Raw genomic sequence first — 21,368 nt, 5'->3', positions numbered from 1 at the left:
GAGACTCCCCCTCAAATTGTCATCACATCCTTCTGAGTGTCACTACTCTCTCGCATGATGCATAGCTGGTCCTGCTGCACAGTGTAATTGAAACCTGTGTCTCCTAACCTTGCCATGCAACACGGCGCTAATATGGTGCAACAATCCGGAATTAACATACATGAGAACAACACTGATTTACTATATATGGCGACATCACAAACAAGTCAGAGTCATTTAGATAAATTATGCAATACATATCACTTTAATATCCTGGTGGAACTTGTAATTTTTGGTACTGATTCTACTAAAATGATGATTGGCATTTCTGCATTACATGCATCAGAACTGAGAAAAATTCTTAGTATGATCCCCAAAAATAAAAATTTCTTTATAATCTGTTCCAAGTTATCAGATTTTAATTAATAGCAACGATGAAGCCCCAATGTTCGGGGACATTGCCTGCCCAGATGACTATATCTTGTTTACACAACCAGATTCTACTAATGTGATGCACTGCGTCAACTAACGATGTACTGAGCTCTCCTACGTACAATCCATTTGAGACGTGGGATGGTGCCAAACAAGAAAATATGATTTCCACATGGTGCATGTTTCTTGAAGATTAGACAACATTCAGCAGATTTAAAAAGTCTTTATTTACAGCTTCTTGTCATTAAACTTTCACAGATAATGTCTGTTTAATGATTCTGATTTTCTCACACTGTTAAGGTGCGCCTTGCTAAAAGATCACTGATTCAAGGGAGACAACTCTTGAGCGAACATCAACAGCTGCACTGGAAACGATCATTTTGGCAGCATGTTGAGATTGAACAGATGCCTCATTGTTGGACGACCATGGGGGCAGTTCTGAAACGAGGATAATTAGCATCATAAGGACTCCATAAGTCAATTATTAATCCATCAGACCTACAGGACACATTTTATATGAATATTATGTTGTTTGGCAATGTTAGGATACATTTTTCTTCTCAATCATTATCACTTGCCAAGAATTTTATTTCTCTTCAATTTTCTAAAAACCTCGATGTCACAGCTAATCCATAGTTTGAATTCAAACTTTTTTTCAAATTATGAGACAGAGTAGCATTTTCAGGAATGCTCTGAATTTTCACTTGTGAGTGAGTGAGTTTATTCTAATTGGGCTTTGAAAAGTATAACAGTTATAACACAGCACTTGTTCTCATTTCAAAAGTTTTTATCTTCATTGTAATTAATTTAGAAGATAAATCTTGAAAGGTAATTAAAGGCTTAAGATTTCCAGTGAAATTACCCAGTAATACACAATTCTGCATTACAACTGTTTAGTCTTGTTTGAAAAGCTCCATGTACATCAATCACTTGACACGGATGTAGGCTTCAGAAGAGCTAAGGCGAGAAGACATTGTCAAATCTTGGAGAAATAAATCCAGAACAGAATTAAAAACCTACCCATGGCTGCTCAATATCACTCATATGGCACAGCAGCTGAAACAATCAAGGAAACAATTTTTCTCCCACATCTTGAAAGTTGAGTGTCAACCATAAAATATTCACATTAAATTTGAAACCCCATTTCCTGAAAAGACGGTTTGCTATATGGCTATGGCTACAGGAATTAATGTTTCAAGTATGGTTTCACTGAAGAGAATTTGCCATGAACACAGATTATAAATTACCTTTCTGAAAGTATGGTAATCAACAGATTTTAAAATTCTTCACCTCAAAAACTTTCCAAAACACCAATGAAAAAATCATGTTTACACACAATAACCAGATTTATAGCTGTTTGATTGGCATTCTAGAAGTACATTTTTCTTAAACATTAAACATTCATGTCACAACCATTTTGACAATGTGAGTTCAGACAACTGCCACTTTTTTATAGTTAGACTTTTATTCTGACCTTTTTCATTTCTGCTTTATTGAGAGCTGTTCCAATCATGATGGACTTCCGACAGGCCCTTGAGGCAAACATCATCCTGACTCGTGACGGCCGACACATGACACCCTGGAGGGTAGAGTGAGTGAGTGAGTCTTGATATCAGTCTCCGCTACAGACAATTTGAATATGAGACAAAACTTAAGCATTACAGTTGAAAATACCTTCAGATCCTAGTGACATATCTTTCATTGTCACAGCATCATATATGCAGATACCTACGGTACATAGACCACTGATTGCCAAAACACTGGGGATTATATTCAGGTTGTCTCCCCTTGGAGTGTCATCAATCCTCATTCAATGGAAGTCCTGGCATCAGTTTTCCAGTTGAGAACAGGAACTAAGGGACCGTTCATAATTTATGGCTAAGGGGCTGATGATGATTTTTATAGAGAAGCATGTACAATGTGAATGACCCCCCCTAAAATTTATGTACAAAACAAGTGTTTGCCACTGATATGGCAATGTCCCCCGCCGCTAAAGATTGGAATATCTATATGTACTACTTTCTATTTTTTGGTCACATACAAGATGCCTGAAATGACTACACGGTCCCTAAAGACAAGTGTACTTACTGGTGAGTCTGTCAGCATGAAGATGAGTTCTTCTATGTCTGCAAGGAGACAAGGCTGTTTAGTGTGTTATCTTTAATAACAAGCACTTGTGGATGGCTATCCTAAAAACAATTAGTTGGAGGCATTTTGCATTGCCACTATCCCTGGTAATCAGACCTCTGATTAAAATAACAAACTGTTCCCAGACCCAGAAAAGCAATGCATGTCAAATACTACCTCAAATACTATTCATAGTTTCATTCATAACCATGGTTTTGAGACAAGAATTTTGCAAACATCTGCTCTATAAACTGAAGTTCTGATCCTCAGTCTCTCACCAAAAATCACCGAATAATAAAATGTCCAGAATGGCTCCTGGACTTCAGAACCCCCTCCCACTTCTGGCAAATTTCCAATAGTCATCATCATCATGGACTTTACCCCTTTCAAACATATAATCATACCCATGTCAACATAATGCAAGTAGTTCTCACCATCTTTGCCAAAGTTCCAGTTTTTACTGACTGGCGTTGAGGTCAGTTTCACTCTGCTGGTGGGAGGGGCTGTAACAAGACTTTCATATATTCAACTTCCATTCTTGTTGCCATGGTTTCATTTGTCAAAACAGTTTGTGTATTATTAACAGCCTTTAATACTTTTTGCATTTATGTAGACAATACACTATATTTTTAAATATATGAACATTCTCCAAACATCAATTACAATCAAAGTGGCATTAAAACGAGGATAAGCAGGCCATCACAGGATATGGAGTACAAATAGTTCCCTGAGTTTGGCCAACAGACTCCACCCAACCTGTTTCATCAATGACAAAGTCAAAGCCATTCTTCCTGAAGATGTCTAGGTTGTCTATCAGGATAGTCTCATTGCTGGCGGTCAGCTCCAGGTTTTGGGGACTGCAATCACCAATTTCAAAGATATTTTTTCAGATATATTCTAAAAATTGTGAAACAAAAACGGTAAGCACTTAATAAAACAATTATGTTCTACCATTCAAGTATTTGATGTCGAGTGAGTGAGTGAGTGAGTGAGTGAGTGAGTGAGTGAGTGAGTGAGTGAGTGAGTGAGTGAGTGAGTGAGTGAGTGAGTGAGTGAGTGAGTGAGTGAGTGAGTGAGTGAGGTATTCTATAATATTGAAGCCAAAAAAGGTAGGCACTGAAAAAGTATGTTCTACCATCAAGATCATGATATCATGACCATCAAGTGAGGGATAGAGTGATCGAGTTATTGTGTGAGTGTGTGAGTGCACGCATTCACGCTGAAGTGAGTGTGTGTGTGAGTGATGAGCACTCACAGTATAAGCTTCTGACTCTGTATGACTGTATGTCTCTGTAACATCTCAAAGTTGTACTTCTCATCAGTCGCATGCTGATCCACAATGAACAAGTCCTCCCCATGCTTGGCCAGGATGAAGCCCAGGTTAAACTGGAACAAAGTTGACAGGTGCCCCTGATAGGTCACTCACAGAACAATCTAAAAGTTGATAATGAATTATGGATTAACTGTCCCTATTGAGATTAGCCAAAAGTAATCCCAAACCTAGCATCAATATATTTGACCAAGAGTCTTTTCAGAAAACAAGAGCTTAAGGATCACAAATTGGAACATCTGTTCAGGATCACAAATTCCATGAACAGAGTAGTACTAGTTTGACTTCCATGAATCATAAATAACCTCATTTTACTCAGTGAGTTTAATTTTACACTGCATTCAGCAATATTCCAGCTGTATGGCAGCAGTCTGTAAATAATCGAGTCTGGACCAGACAATCCAGTGATTAACAGCATGAGCATCAATCTACAAAAGTGGGATATGATAACATGTGTCAACCAAGTCAGCGAGCCTGACCACCCGATCCCGTTAGACGCCTCTTACGACAAACATGGGTTACTGAAGATCAGTTCTTAACCGGATCTTCACGGTCCTCTTATATTATTAGTGATGTAAACACACAGACACATTTAACTACACCTGGGTTACTGAAGATCAGTTCTTACCCGGATCTTCACGGGTCCTCTTATGTTATTAGTGAAGTAAACACATACACGTGTCACTACACCTGGGTACTGAAGATCAATTCTAACCCAGATCTTCACTGGTCCCCTTATGTTATTAGTGAAGTAAACACAGACACGCGTCACTACACCTGGGTACTGAAGATCAATTCTAACCCAGATCTTCACTCGTCCCCTTATGTTATTAGTGAAGTAAACACAGACACGTCACTACACCTGGGTTACTGAAGATCAATTCTAACCCGGATCTTCACTGGTCCTCTTATGTTATTAGTGATGTAAACACAGACACATGTCACTACACCTGGGTTACTGAAGATCAATTCTAACCCGGATCTTCACTGGTCCTCTTATGTTATTAGTGAAGTAAACACAGACACATGTCACTACACCTGGGTTACTGAAGATCAATTCTAACCCGGATCTTCACGGGTCCCCTTATGTTATTAGTGAAGTAAACACAGACACATGGTCACTACACCTGGGTTACTGAAGATCAATTCTAACCGGATCTTCACTGGTCCTCTTATGTTATTAGTGAAGTAAACACTACACTACACCTGGGTTACTGAAGATCAATTCTAACCCGGATCTTCACTGGTCCTCTTATGTTATTAGTGAAGTAAACACAGACACATGTCACTACACCTGGGTTACTGAAGATCAATTCTAACCCGGATCTTCACTGGTCCTCTTATGTTATTAGTGAAGTAAACACAGACACATGTCACTACACCTGGGTTACTGAAGATCAATTCTAACCCAGATCTTCACTGGTCCCCTTATGTTATTAGTGAAGTAAACACAGACACATGTCACTACATCTGGGTTACTGAAGATCAATTCTAACCCAGATCTTCACTGGTCCCCTTATGTTATTAGTGAAGTAAACACAGACACATGTCACTACACCTGGGTTACTGAAGATCAATTCTAACCCAGATCTTCACTGGTCCCCTTATGTTATTAGTGAAGTAAACACAGACACATGTCACTACACCTGGTTACTGAGGATCTCCACAGGTCCTCTTGTGTTATTAGTGAAGTAAACACAGACACATGTTACTACTACACTGTATATCTGATACATGTATTCACATACAATGTGAAGATGGAATGATGGTGGAACCTAGTGTATAATACAGACTGTAGTGACAACAGCTCTGTATGTCTCACCTGGCCGATGATCTCCATCTTGCCAAACATGTCTTTCCTGCAACCAAATCAGACAGAAAAAACTTTATGATTATTATTTCTAATGTAATTCTTGTCATGCCAAAATTGAACAAAGCCCTGCCACAGAGTACAGTAATGGATCAACAACATTATAAGCCAATTCCAATGTGCAACACAACTCAAACATCGAGGCTCTTAGCTCTTCCAGGCTCCAGCCATTAGGGCCTTTGCGTTGCAGGAAGGACTTGGCGAAAGGGAAAATAATCTGGTTCAGGGACTGTGAGACAGACTAGCATTTCGCTACATATGTGCACTAATCTTTCAGCTATGTTTAAACCACATCCGTTGCTGGATCCTAGGCAGGAATAGTCAGTGGTTCACCCTTTGTGCCACTAAATCCCAATGTTTACAATCATTTTGCTATCAGCACTTTACTTGAGCAGTTTGAATTTAGAGGTCTTACCTAATAACTTTCAGCCTCAGTATGGTGGCCTTGGATTCACAAGTCATAATCAGGTACTTTACAGCATTAATCACATGCCAGGGTATTTAAGCCCCCTCTCAAACACATCTAGCAGAAGATAAACTAACGTTATTTCTCTCTGGAGCTCCTCTTCAGCAGACCTGTTGTCCTGGGGGGAAATCTTGGCTCGGAAACTGCGGCTGAAATCTGTATCACCATTTCCTATGAAAAAAGAGAAGGTTTTTGTACAACAGGTTTACACTGCATACAGTTTGTGTCAATACACACTTAATTTGTCAATATAGTGCCCCATGCTCAGAAAAAATGTCCCTGATTGTTACTGTGTGTGATCTGGACGATGGTCTTTTGCAAGGGGAGATAACTCCTGCAGCTCGTGTGGGGTTCCCATAAGGAAAAAGGACAACACAATCCTTGGGCTGTTCACTGATATTATAAATCAAAATGGACTCCTATAGAAGATAGCACTTGGGTGAGATCATGTGACATCTACTGGTTATTACTCTTTAAAAGCTGAAAAAGTTGGATAATGGACTGGGTGGTCAGGCTCTGTGACTCGGTGATGAATGTCAGTCGTATTGCACAGATCGATGCTCATGATGACATTTACTAGATTTAGCTTGTCTTGTCATACAGTCATACACCTGAAGTACTACAACAACAAATAAACAAACAAATATGTCTCAAGTATTGCAGACAGCTGGAAAAAATCTACCCACAACTGCACATGCTTTACAACCCATAGCAGAGCTGACTGGATGTATAACATAAATATCAAACAAGTATCTGTGTACTGTGAAAATAGAGCATGAAATAATAAGTCAGCTACTTCTTGTACAGTCACATCACTGACATCAGGACACCGGCACTGAATAATCTACAGTAACACACACAAGTAATTACAATTCAGTTGACCATTTCATTTTTTTAGTTTCCATTTTGGCTACAGCAACTTCTAATGAGTTGAGAGTCTTATGCTTCTTTATAAAGAAGACTTCATACCAGTCAAGACACACATTTGTAGCAGACAGGTTAATACTAAATAATGACACTCTCTTTAGGACAGTTGCAAATATGTATTACCAACCATCATGGCTTGTTTCATTCAGAGCCTGTTTCCTCGCCTTGAAAGCACTGAAGGAAAACGGAAGTCTTCTCTCTCTTTTGTGAACCTCTTCTTTCTCATCCTGGAGCAAAACACTCAATACCCAATCCACAGTTTAGCTTATTTGACCTATAAGTATTATATGTACAGATGATATAATCTACTCAATAGAAGTCAAAGAATACCTATTCTTTTCAAAAGACAAAGTCTAACATTGCACAAGTCCTTAGGATACCTTTAACATTAAGAATCCTGGGCTGGGATGCTGGGCTAGAGTCAATTTTAATCCTTCAACTTTCCACTGTGTCTCTTTGTTTAGAGGGTATGCTGTGCACTTGAAGAATCTTACAAGACAATCATTCAGACACTAAGTCTATTCAGATACAAATATCAGCTTCTGAAAGAAGGAATGGTGAAATGAAATCAACTGACATATCAACATCAATGACGTAGCAGGTCAGATGATATTAAGAATCTACAGATTATCCTAACAAGACTATGGTACTCACAAACTCCAGCAGGGTAACCTGACATTCCTGAGGTAGTAGTGTATCATCTGGACTCTCCCGTGAAGCTTCTCCTGAAACACCTGCAGCAGCCCAGCGTGATGCCTCCTCCTCTACATCTACAACATCCTCTAGTTCACATGTATCACCTTTTAATCTTGTCTTCTTTAACACAGAGGATTTAGACATTTCCTCAAGGTTTACCATATTTGGACTTGAATGTTTTGAAGTTTTCAGAGATGACATGCCCTCATCAGCTGTGTCTTCCTCACACTGAATATAGTCCAGATCTGTGTCTGGTACAGCAAAGCTGTCTGTTTTGGATTCTTGGCTACAGAATGTGGAGTCACTACCTTGGGGAGATGGGATCAGTTCCGGAACAACAATAACACAATCTGAGGATTGACTGGATCCACATTCACTGTTTGTTGCATCCTTGGTGCACTTCTGTTTAAAATCTGATAAAAAACTGTCAACATGTGAGCCTCTTTCTGCACTCACTGGAGATGAAAACAAATGATCAGCTCCTGTTTTCCGAGATAATGCAGATGAGTGTTTGCTGGGGGATTCTGTCATCCCTGAGTCGGAGTCTATCACAGAATCAGATTCTCCCAAGTTTGTGGATTGTTTGCACAGAAACTTTGAAAGAGAAGATTTACCAGGTGAGGTTTCCTCAGATTTGAACTTTGCAGGGAGACTTTGACTTTGGGGTAATGTCCATTTGTCAAGTCTTCTCTCTGAAATGAATAAAACCATGTACTTTACTCGATCCGTTTACAATTCAGAATGCTAATGTCAAAAGAATTCATGCAAGGCCGTTAGCCCAAGACTTCTCAATTGTGCAGAGGACATGTGAAAATCAGATAACATTGGTCCTCATAGACAAATAACATTTGTATGCTATTATTCTGTATTCTTAAATTTTGCTACAAACTGAAACAAAGTAAAACTGACATAAATATAAGCACAGTAAACATTATTGTCTTCTTCCAGCACCAAACTCTGTCCTGCATTATAGTTCCCAGTTTAGGGTGTCCAAGGTTTAGGAATTAGATTTCCAGATTAGTGAATTAGTGTTATTATATAATAAGGTGGATATGAGGATACACTAAAGGAAAAATTTTTGTCTGAGCCGATTATTAAATAATCTAATACAGGGGTGGAAAGAACCCATTGCCCGGCCTTGAGTCCAGTGTTTTTCTGTCGGGCAAGCAAATTTGTATATCACACTGTAACGGGTGTCCAGTTGTTATTCCAATGTTAATTATGTTGTTTTTTAAAAATCAACAAGAAAAACGGCGGGTATAGTGGAAAAATTATCAGGGCAAGTGATTTTACATGTGCCACTGTACGAGAGTAAACTAGCAATTTTAAAGTTATTTCCACCCCTGTAATAATACAGACCAACACAGATTCTGAATACACACTTATGTTCTCCAGCAACCTTTGTAATACACATCATGCACTCACACGTCTCTGTAACACTGGTGGTGGGTAAAAGTACCTCTGAGTAGTTAAGACCGCGTTCCATGGCAGTGAAAACCCACATACATACAATGTATAAGCCAAAATGGTTCCATTCCCCGTGATATTGCTGGAATATTGCTAAAAGTGGCGTAAAACTAAACTCGCTCACTCACTCTGCAAGACTCAAGCAAACCAAAATGGCTGCCTTAAGCCGTGATATTGCTGGAATATTGCTAAAAGTGGCGTAAAACTAAACTCACTCACTCACTCTGCAAGACTCAAGCAAACCAAAATGGCTGCCTTAAGCCGTGATATTGCTGGAATATTGCTAAAAGTGGCGTAAAACTAAACTCACTCACTCACTCTGCAAGACTCAAGCAAACCAAAATGGCTGCCTTAAGCCATTCCCAAAGTCATTTTGTATGCAAGGGCAGTTTTGTACTGAAGAGGATGTTTGGTATCCACATCTGAACATACTTTGTAGGGTCAATGTTTGATGTACAAGGTCTACAGAAGGTGGCCTCACGTTTTGATTGTTCAGGACTAGAAGTCTGAAAGTGTCCTGTCCCATCATCCTTTGCAAAAGCGCTGGAAAATGACCGCTTTAGTTTGGACAGGGTGTTCACGAGAGTTGGCTGAAACAACAGATTCATATGTCTAACAAATATATAAAACATTTGACAATAGCAAGGATACAGATGCCCCAAGAAATTAGCCAATGACCCCATTACAAAACATGCCACAGGAAAATATACTGAACTGCAAAAGAAACATTGCCTTTCAAAACCTAATGCAAAATTTTGTTCTTACAAGGTGGTGTTTTTATTATGATTGTACCATTTTGTTAACATGATTTTCAATCCAAATTGACAGTTATTACAAAAATCAGTGTGTTTTCTGATGAAAAAGCATATCGACCAAATGCACCTAAAAAGGCAAATGTGGTGATAGGTTCTGTATGACATTTGTGAAAATGAAAATGCACATGTATATCGTGACAATCCTACCAATGAAGTCCTAAACCGACAGATTCTTGTGCAGAGGAATCAAGCCTTGGGACGGCCAGCTGCAGCCAATCATTTTAATGTTCATGTTAGGACAATCTACCAACTGCAGGAGCTGTATCAGGCCACTAACAGAACCCAGGACCGTCGACGCAGTGGACCTTCAGTAACATCACAACGTCAAGACCGACAGATTGTGCACAACCAGCTGCAGAATCGCTTCCCCAGAGTGACGCAAACAGCACGCCAGACCATTGGGACTCACAACAGTCCCAATTAGTGTCTGAAGAAACCTCTGCTGTCACGGACCATATCGCCCAAACTGACTGCAATGGGCAACTCAACATTGAAATTGGCGTTATCAAAACTGGAGACATGTACTTTTTTCAGATGAAAGATGATATTGTGTTTTGACTGCCCATGGCAGAGTGAGAGTATGGCGAAGGCGTGGGGAACTGTTTTCTAATGAGTGTATTGTTGACAGAGACTCGTGGGTTGGTCCAAGCATCATGGTGTGGGGTGCAGTCAGTCTGATCCAAGTCATTTTGGGCGTTACAGAAATCACATCTTCCAGCAAGACAACGCTCATGCCCACACTGCCAGAACAACATTGGACTTCAGAAGACAACATGGCATCCAAACCCTAGCATGGCCTGCACTCAGTCTGGATTTAAGTTCAATAGAACACCTTTGGGACGAGATTTAAAGAAGACTTAATGACATCCAACCAAAAAGGCCGACAACTGCAGCTGGACTCGATCAGGCATTTCGCAGAGTATGGACCCAAGTGTCTATGGCCTTCATCAACCAGCGAATTCATTCCATGTACAGACGATCCAACACCATCATCGATACCCATGGAGGCCATACACGATACTGACGCTTGCCACGCCGAAGACCCAGGTTCGATTCCCCAATGTGTGAAGCCCATTTCTGGTGTCCCCCGCCGTGATGTTACTAGTATATTGCTAAAAGCTGCATAAAACCCAACTCACACACTTAACTCACTCACTGTTACAGGCTACTTTCCTACCAATATAACTACTGATGGATTCCAGTCCTGTTCAAAGTTTAATGCAGAATGTCTAATTATCCATACCTTTCCTGTTTTTGGTCCTTCTGGTACCACCTGCAATGATCTGCAAACAGACAAGGTTCCTCTTCACCAAGAAGCAGATGGGTCCACACGATACATCTTCACTACACTTTTCTTACCATGTTCAGATTATTTATAAGACACTAGTACAATTCCAGAAGGAAAGATAACATGTACCATTATTTTCATGTGTATCATGGAAGCTGGAATATCATGTAACTCCCAGTTCTTGGGTACATGTTTGGAGAAAATTAAACTTCCCCACTTTTTAACTGTCAGTCCAGTGACATTATTTTTCTGCCAGCGTAAAATATGTGCAATGGAAAATCAGAGACCTGTATAATGTGATTATATATGTGTGATTGACTGTAATTAACCAATCACAATCAAGTATTTACTCAAGTCATGGTAGGAAAGGAATTAGTGGAGAAGCAGCACTTAGTGGAGGAAGAATCACTAAGTGGAGTAAGAAGCATGTAGTTGAAGAAGAAGCATTTAATGGAGGAAGAAGCACTAAGTGGAGGAAGAGGCACTAAGTGGAAGAAGGAGCACTAAGTGGAAGAAGAAGCACTTAGTGGCAGAAGAAGCACTAAATGGAAGAAGAAGCACTTAGTGGTGGAAGAAGCACTTAGTGGAGGAAGAAGCACTTAGTGGAGGAAGAAACATTTAGTGGAGGAAGAAGCTCTAAGTGGAGGAAGAAGCACTCACTAAGTGGAGGAAGAAGCACTTAGTGGAAGAAGGAGCACTAAGTGGAAGAAGAAGCACTTAGTGGCAGAAGAAGCACTAAATGGAAGAAGAAGCACTTAGTGGTGGAAGAAGCACTCAGTGCAGGAAGAAGCATTTAGTGGAGGAAGAAGCATTTAGTGGAGTAAGAAGCTCTAAGTGGAGGAAGAAGCACTTAGTGGTGGGAAGAAGCACTTAGTGGCAGAAGAAGCACTAAGGGGAGAAGAAGTAGTTAGTGGGCAGAAGAAGCACTAAGTGGAAGAAGAAGCACTTAGTGGCAGAAGAAGCACTAAATGGAAGAAGCACTTAGTGGTGGAAGAAGCACTCAGTGGAGGAAGAAGCATTTAGTGGAGGAAGAAGCAGAGTGGAGTAAGAAGCTCTAAGTGGAGGAAGAAGCACTTAGTGGTGGAAGAAGCACTTAGTGGCAGAAGAAGCACTAAGGGGAGAAGAAGAAGAAGTTAGTGGAAGAAGGAGCACTTTAGTGGCAGAAGAAGCACTAAATGGAAGAAGAAGCACTTAGTGGTGGAAGAAGCACTTAGTGGAGGAAGAAACATTTAGTGGAGGAAGAAGCTCTAAGTGGAGGAAGAAGCACTAAGGGGAGAAGAAGTAGCTAGTGGCAGAAGGAGCACTAAGTGGAGGAAGAAGCACTTAGTGGAAGAAGGAGCACTAAGTGGAAGAAGAAGCACTTAGTGGCAGAAGAAGCACTAAATGGAAGAAGAAGCACTTAGTGGTGGAAGAAGCACTCAGTGCAGGGAAGAAGCATTTAGTGGAGGAAGAAGCATTTAGTGGAGTAAGAAGCTCTAAGTGGAGGAAGAAGCACTTAGTGGTGGAAGAAGCACTTAGTGGCAGAAGAAGCACTAAGGGGAGAAGAAGTAGTTAGTGGCAGAAGAAGCACTAAGTGGAAGAAGAAGCACTTAGTGGAGCAGAAGAAGCACTAAATGGAAGAAGAAGCACTTAGTGGTGGGAAGAAGCACTCAGTGGAGGAAGAAGCATTTAGTGGAGGAAGAAGCATTTAGTGGAGGAAGAAGCTCTAAGTGGAGGAAGAAGCACTTAGTGGTGGAAGAAGCACTTAGTGGCAGAAGAAGCACTAAGGGGAGAAGAAGTAGTTAGTGGAAGAAGGAGCACTTAGTGGCAGAAGAAGCACTAAATGGAAGAAGAAGCACTTAGTGGTGGAAGAAGACCCACTTAGTGGCAGAAGAAGCTCTAAGTGGAGGAAGAAGCACTTAGAAAGTTTTCTATATATGTTTTGTTCATTTCAGTTACTTCTGAATATGAAAAGATTTAGAGATAACAGGTGAGAAAGGTGATTTAATCTTTCTAGGACTGGAACTTTGCTCACACCAAGCCCATTCTTGAAGTTTATCTGTAATTCTACCACTCAAGATTGGTGACAGTAATTGGGTGTAACACAGCAATTTAGTGTTTTCGTATATCTGACTCAACATTATACCTTCAGGATCACAATGAGCTGTATGAAATCATAATAGTGACTTGTGTATAACTAAACCTAGTTCAAAATTCTGTTTATAATTCAGGTCTGCAGGTAAAATAGCTCTATACTGAAATACAGCATGTTTATTAACACTGAATACAAATGATATATTACCTGTCAGACCCTGTATCTGAACTGTCGTCATCTTTGTCACCTAGGAAAATAACCATATCAGTTTATAATGCAAGCAGTAAAAATATAGCATGTTTTATTAGGATGACAGTTTTCAGTGAAGTACAAATTCTGGTACTTCCTTAGGCTAAATCCCATCCAGAACACACTCCCCTAATTATAAGCACACAAAGTCGAGAACCTAATCCACTCATAGCCCTAAGTTCACTTGTCATCCGTCAATGTCTTCTTATTCTAATTTGAACTGTTAAATGTGAATTCAAAAGTCAAAGCATGAGAACAACAAATCTTGATTATCCAGCAAACAAGTCTCCATTGAGGATGAAAGGCAAAATAACAGTGAAAGTTATATGCATGGATCAGTGAAAATCAATGTTGACACCAGACATTTTAAATCTGTGGAGATTTTCAGCCACCAATAACCTGTACTCTATCTTAAAGGTCACATGCAACGTAAAACACAACTTTGCAGATCCTGATACCTTCGGTATGGACTTACCGAAACAAATCACAAAATGCAAATTCAACTTATAAAGTTGAAAAATAACGCGATGATGAAAACCCCAGCCAAATCGGAGTTCAAACGATTCACTAATTTTCCCCGGCTTTCGGGGAAAACTGGTTTCAACAGCTGGGCTGGGCTCATAGCACGCGTCGCCAGTGAAATAGGTTCGCTCAGCTTGGAAGCGGGTTGTCCGTGAATACCTAGGTGAAGGCTTTGGTGTGAGCTATTTTTCTAATGTTTTGTTGATATCTCACAGGCGGCGTAAATTAACTGTTTATATAATTTCATTTGTCTATTTCACCACACGCGTTCTTCTTACCGAGTCATTTTTTTCTCAGTTCGATACTTAAAAGCAATGTCATTATTTAGCGTTGACAGAATTTCTAACTGTGATATACATATGTGTGTTGTCACAGACAAAACTCAATGTCTTGTTTTATTGACACCTGTGTGTCTGCCTGCCTGTCTGCTAATGACAATATTCAATACACAACTCTGCGATCACTGACCACATGCAACTTAACACCAATCAGGCTATACACCATAAACAAAATGCATTGATTTATGGCCCGAGTTAGGCCTCTGTCACATTATGTAATTACACAGACAGGCAGGTGTGATACTTTGAACACATGACATGTTATGATGTCTGTTGATTGCAAAATGTTATACACAAAAAATGAGCATGTATTTACAAAACCCAACATCTGTCTCTATATATACACACAATTAGCCGTGAGGGCATCTGCAAATGAACCAGCCGTTACACTTGAGTGCACACCCACCCTCTCTGACTGGGTTCGGTATCCCGGCTGCTTCGTTTTCTTGGGAAGTAAACCGAAAGTACACAATATTGCACTTTTGATTTGCGATTGTACACTTTTAAGACAGTTGTACGTTGTGAAACTAGGTGCTGCCCCTCACAGCAAGAAAAGGATGCATCACTATGACTACCAAACATCCCTGTTAATGTATGGGTGTTACCACATAAGGCTCTGTGTACCTCTGCTAGTGTTGAGAGTCATGAAGGTGTTGATCTTTAGTATGTTGGTAGTTGGCTCAAACATCTTCACCAGTGACGTCTGCAATACACAGCCATTAGACAAAAGTCAGGCAAGAGTCACCGTACAAACTGTAGTAAAAGGATTTTCGTATACCGTGAAGAGTCTGACTAACTAGGCAGGCCCCATTCCACAAAGTTATCTTAGTGCTATGGCAGCGCTCGATTTAGTACTTTGTTACTTGCACTGGTGCAACCCAAATATTACACAGTGCAATCTAGCTATTAGCTGAGCTTGCACCTGGTGCAACTAAATGTTTGAGTGGGTAAACTCTCAATAAAACATCTAAATAATTGAATACCATATTTCTTACATTACATATTGCAATAAAAGCAGTGCAACTGGAATTTGGCTGGTGCAACTAGGTTTTTATCTTAGGTTGCACCTGGTGCAAGTAGGTTAACATCTCTTAAATCGAGCCCTGTATGGTGATCGTAACTCCCATACTTAGGTTTAGGGTCATCATAGCGCTAAGATTGCTTTAGGAATGGGGGGCCCTGAATTCTCTGAAGTTATAAATAATCTAACCTGACCATGTTCAACAAAGCAAACTTAGGGCTAAGACTGGCATAAGTCTATGTTACAGAATGGGAGTTACAATGTCTCAGTGTTAAGAATGCCTTCCAAATCTGTCAGTCATAGCACTGTCAGTTTTCAAGATAATGAACATTAATGAACAGTGATAAGCCAGGTCTGGGTCAGCCAACAGTTCTACAGGCTTTTACAACAAGCACTGCGTTATTGTGGCCCTATTCATCTCCAGATTCCTCAGGGGGTTAAGGGAACTACATCAAAGCCCACTCACCTTCAGTGTTGCTAGTAGGAGTTTCTCCCCCTGAAGGAAGAGCTGTCTCTTGTCGGGGGTCACATTCACATCAACACTCTCTGCAACACCGTAGACAGTGACATTTACCCTCAAATGCCATCAGGAGACAAATATGGGGTACTGACACCAATTTTACCCAAGAATGCACATGGGAGACAAGTATTGGGTACGAGGACCTATTTTGTCATGGAAACCCCATTGCAGATGAACAAAAAGCACTGCGATAATATTTTACCCTTGAATGGAGAAAAGTATGGGGTACTGGGAGCCTATGGAAACCCCAGTGGAGACCTGCATGAAGTGCTGGAGACCTATTCTGCCCAGTCTTTTTCGTGACTATGTGTCCCAGTCCACCCAGCTGTGAATGGGTACCTCGTAAGGATGGAAAAGCCACATTAACTCGGTGCGCCTAGTAGGCAGCAAGAGTTGTATGCTCCACAGGGAGTTGAGATTGAAAAATATGATGTGCTGTTGTGATGATATCCAATGATCGAGGAAGAAAAACAAAGCACCTTTGAGCAGTTGTACTGGATATCAGCGCTATACAAATGTATGTATGTATGTAATGTATGTAATGTATGTATGTATGTATGTATGTATGTATGTATGTATGTATGTATGTATGTATGTATGTATGTATGTATGTATGTATGTATGTATGTATGTATGTATGTATGTATGTATGTATGTACGCATGTATATTTAAAATGCATGCAGGAACATTACCTATCTCGAAGTCATATGAATGATTCAAGAAACCATTACTGAAAAATACTTTATCTCAACATTTGCTTCAAATTCTCAGAAGCCAATATCACATTATCTAAATGATATTTAATTCTGAAGATATCCGGTTTCTGTTATGTAACAACCATACAGCTGAATAGGTTGCAAAAAATGTTTCACTGACCTTTGTCCATAGTGATGGTCAACACCACAAAGGGGTACTGATGGCGGTTGTAGCTGTGGTACACCTCATTGATCTGCTTGGACAACTGGAATGTCATCATGAGACTGTATTTTAAATCTGACTTTGTTAGTATATTGTAAATTGTAGGCTGCAGGGGTGGAAATAACTTTAAAATTGCTAGTGTACTCCGGTACAGTGGCACATGTGAAATCACTTGCCCTGAAAAATTTTCCTCTATACCGGCCGTTTTCTTGTTGAATTTTTTAAATAAACAACATAATTAACATTGGAAAGTCAACTGGACGCCGGTACAGTGTGATATACGAATTTGCTTGCCCGACAGACAAAAAACACTGGACTGGGACGTCGGGCAATGGGTTATTTCCACCCCTGGGCTGTATCCTAAATGAGACATACAACTTTATGGATCACAACTTCTGGTTTATTGCATAGAGCGAAGTTTTGATGTAGATCTATATCGAATAGTCGCTCTATGCAATAAACAAGAAGTTGTCATCCATAAAGTTGTATGTCTCATTCTTGCCTCACCAACTTCTAGAATGCCGATCAAACAATGAATCTTAAATGCATGCACAACTGAACTTTTGTTAAAACATTGATACTCGCCTGCCTAGTACACTGTTTGTATAGAATGTTCGGTTACTTGTGCTTCATCCTTAACTGAACTTAAATTAACTATTAATCAGATATTTGAATTTCACTACCTTGGCTGAGTCACACGGCCTCTTGTTGATGAAGATGAACTGTCTGTCGGAGCTCCCTCTTCCTCGGCCATGTTCACACTTGGACACGAAGCCCTCTATCCTGCAACACATACATGGCTTGATTCAATAAGGTACAGCACACTGTACACTGCATCATCATACACATGTATCCATTCAGGTATTACTTATGTATCAAATTTTAATCAAGAGTATTTACAAACTTTGGCCCCAGAATAACAAATTATGTTATCACAAGAGATGGGCATTGGCCTGAATTGCGTATTGCAATTCTTTGGAATAACAATTCACATGCTGCAATACATAGAACATTATATCACATGCATTCTTTCCAATATCATTGGTTATGAACTGGAATAAACAATCTTTACTTTTAACATTTTACAATCAACAACTTCTTAACTGCTTATAACAACACTTCAGGTGAAAACAAGAAAGAAGTTGTTATCCAGAAGAAGTTATAAAATGAAATACCCATGTATTCCGAGGATAATGTAATTTTCTGACTAAAATTGATATTTTATACTTATCCTGACTCATGCTAAATGCTTGTCTCCTTCTTCTTTGCGAATGATAGTGGAACACTTGAAATCCCTTGAAGTTCCCTTCTAAAAAGCGGACGTAAAATCATCACTCACCCACGAGTAGTCTCCCTTGCCTCCTTTGGCGCCCTTTTTGGTCACATGACCAGCCATGTTTGTCACTCTCTCCGTATGTACGCCCGACACCCGGATTTACAGGGATATCCAGAGTGCCCTGAGAGGGGAGGTTGGGAGGGCTGACCTCATGAGTCAGGATAAGTATAAAATATCAATTTTAGTCAGACAATTAAGTATTTTTCCTTATCCTGACTCATGCTAAATGCTTGCAGAATCCGTCGGAATTGGTGGTGAGCTTGCTTGGTGTGTGGATGGACGAGCAGGTTCGACCACTCTGGTAGTTTCAGGGTTGGACTTCCGAGTTCTTGTATGAGGACGGGAACCATACCCTCGCTGGCCAATAGGGAGCGACCAAAATCAGTTGCAGCATTGTCGTCTGCTTGATTTTCTGTATTACTTGTGGTAGTAGTGCTGGAGGTGGAAACGCATAGGCGTTTAGTCCTTCCTATGAGATGCTTAAAGCGTCTGTTGCCCATGCCTGAGGATCCGGAATCGGTGAGATGAATGTTGGTAGTTGCTTGTTGAACTTTGTTGCAAACAGGTCTATCAGTGGAGATCCTATTGTCTGTATGACGAACTGGAACGCTTCTGGATGTAACATCCATTCCGTTGGGGATGGTTGTAGTGGACGAGATAGGGCGTCTGCTATGACATTCTTTGCTCCTGGAATGTGGCATGCCTTCATGTAGATGTTCAGGTCGTCGACGATGCTGAACAGGAGAAAGCTGAGTTGTTGCAGACTTGTTGATCTTGTTGATCCTTGTTTGTTGATGTAGAACGCTACTGTGGAGTTGTCCGTGTGGACCGTGAGTCTTGCATTCTTTAGTACGCTGGACCAGTGTTGTAGAGCGTTGATCACTGCTTTCATGTGCAGACTCTGATCCTGACTCGACCACTTCCCTGCTGCCACTTCGTTGTCGAGGTGGGCACCCCATCCTTGTAGCGATGCATCCACGTAGAGATGAGTGTTGCAAACCGGCTCTGACAAAAGGTTCCTCAGCAAACATTCGACTTCCGAGTCCACCATAAGAGGTATGGTTTCAAGTCGGTGTCCAGTAGTATCAGATGGGGCATTCAGAAATATTTGTAGTGGGGAGTTGTAAATTCACCCTCTGCGAGTCATGTCTTGAGCTGAGGTGAGTAGACCGAGCATGCTTTGCCAAGCACGTAGTGTCAACGGAGAGAGCATTGCTTGAGATATCATCTGTTGTATCTTGACCCAACAATCCTCTGGGACGACTATGCGATTCACCGGCGTGATGAGTCGTATTCCTAGAAATTGAAGATCCTGTTTCAGCTCCAGTTCCGACTTGAGGAGATTTACCAGCCATCCTAACTGAGTGAGAAGCCTGATGGTGAAGTCTAGTTGCAGTCTGAGTTGACTGGGATCTTGATGAACTTGAATTCCGTCGTCCAGGTAAAAAGCACTGCGTAGACCTCGACGATGTAGATATGTGACGATGGGCTTGGTCACTCGAGTAAACAACCAGGGGGCCGACGATATTCCAAACGGTAGAACCTTCCACTGGAAGTGATGTCCGTTGAAAAGGAATCTTAGGTATTTCCTTGAGTCTGGATGTATCGGGATGTGTAGGTACGCATCTTGTAGATCTATGCTGGCGAGGTAGTCTGATGGACGAACGAGATGTCGGAGCTGAGGAAGATGTATCATCTTGAATTTTGCTGGTCTGCGGAGATACTCCTGGTTGAACTTCCTCATGTTGTAGATGAGCCGAAACTTCTCCTTGGAATTCTTCTTCGGTACCAGGAAAATTGGGGAGTAAAAACCGGGCGTGATGAGATCTTGATTTATCTCTTCTACTGCATCTTTGTCGAGTAGAGTCTTGATTGCGTCGTCCAGTTTCTCTGTCTGGTCGGCTGCGTAGTTGAAGGCCAGCGGGTTGCTTGTAAGCGGCGGGGTGGCTTCCAACTGTATCTTGTACCCTCTGCGTAGTATCTGGGATACGTAGTCGTCCTGTAGTATTCCCCAATTCTCCCAGTACCGTTGAAGACGTCCACCCACTGTCGAAGGTTGTACAGGAACGGCTGGGGGTGGAAGACTCCAGTCGTTCCAAACCTGTCCTTCAGCGCTTGGTTCCCCTGGCACCCCTGGGTGCTCGGCCTCTTCCGGGGTTACTTCTGGGGGCTCCGGTTGGGCGACGAAAAGAACCTCTTCCTCCTCTCGAGCTGGAATACTTCTTTTCTCTGGCTCTCTGGACTCCTGCAAACTTGGATTTGTTGGAGTAGCGCTGGGACGTCTGGTGAATCACATTTGCCAAGGTATCTATGGACTTTATCATCATGACCTCCCTTGATTTGTGTGTAACCTCTTTGGCGACTTCTTCAATTCCTCCTCCGAAGATGGATGATGCTGACCATGGGGCTCTGTATAAGGACTTGGTGAACCGCTCACTCCAGGTGCACGATGACAATAATCCTTGTCTCCTCAGGAGAGTCAGGCCCGCTGATGTGGATGCTAGATGCTCCGACATAAACTGGTGGTCCTTTTTCTGAGTCAGTAGTGCAGAATATATCATCCGGTCATCTTCGGCGGTGGAGTTCTTGAACTTCGAGATGAGTGCTTCGTTGATAGCCCTAGACCTGGCTAGTCCGAAGAAGGTACGTCTAGTAGTCGTATCCAGTTGCGCTAGCTTCTTGTCCTCTATCTTGTAAGTTCTATAGCGGGAGTCGTTGATGATCTTGTAGTCCTCATCAATCTCTGGTGCCTTCAGGAAGGGTTCCATGTGATGTAAGGGGAATTTCCTGGCGTTGAACGTCGGGATATGCTGATTCTGGAACTTGGTAGCCTTATCAAAGGCTGAGCTGAGACTGTCCGGTACTTGGGAGATCGGGTCGATAGGCGGAAAGGTGAGTGTGTCGAAATCATCGTTGGACATCTTGTATGTAAACGCTTCGTCTGTGTCCTTGGAAGGTGATGCTAGGTCCAGGCCATTAGCAATCCATGAGG

At 41.2% G+C, this 21,368-nt stretch overlaps 1 protein-coding gene across 1 annotated transcript; it reads right to left on the bottom strand.

The window, feature by feature from the left end:
• Positions 1-618: 618 nt before the first annotated feature.
• LOC124271984 (mismatch repair endonuclease PMS2-like) lies at positions 619-18,267 on the bottom strand. The gene is made up of 18 exons (XM_046707151.1): positions 17,724-18,267; positions 16,999-17,083; positions 16,068-16,147; positions 15,205-15,283; positions 13,679-13,718; positions 11,353-11,392; positions 9,776-9,884; positions 7,786-8,519; positions 7,259-7,358; positions 6,282-6,375; positions 5,691-5,727; positions 3,794-3,924; positions 3,295-3,395; positions 2,973-3,041; positions 2,500-2,537; positions 1,886-1,990; positions 1,432-1,467; positions 619-849 (listed from the first exon to the last, which is right to left on the bottom strand). The coding sequence occupies exons 1-18, from the start codon at positions 17,832-17,834 to the stop codon at positions 787-789; spliced, it is 2,052 nt and encodes a 683-aa protein (XP_046563107.1). The 5' UTR covers positions 17,835-18,267; the 3' UTR covers positions 619-786.
• Between the last annotated feature and the right edge of the window lie 3,101 nt (positions 18,268-21,368).

The sequence above is a fragment of the Haliotis rubra genome, unplaced genomic scaffold (assembly GCF_003918875.1).
Source record: "Haliotis rubra isolate DU_JTF1 unplaced genomic scaffold, ASM391887v1 Scf165, whole genome shotgun sequence".
Classification (NCBI taxonomy): domain Eukaryota; kingdom Metazoa; phylum Mollusca; class Gastropoda; order Lepetellida; family Haliotidae; genus Haliotis; species Haliotis rubra.
This window is presented reverse-complemented; position numbering and strand designations above follow the sequence as displayed.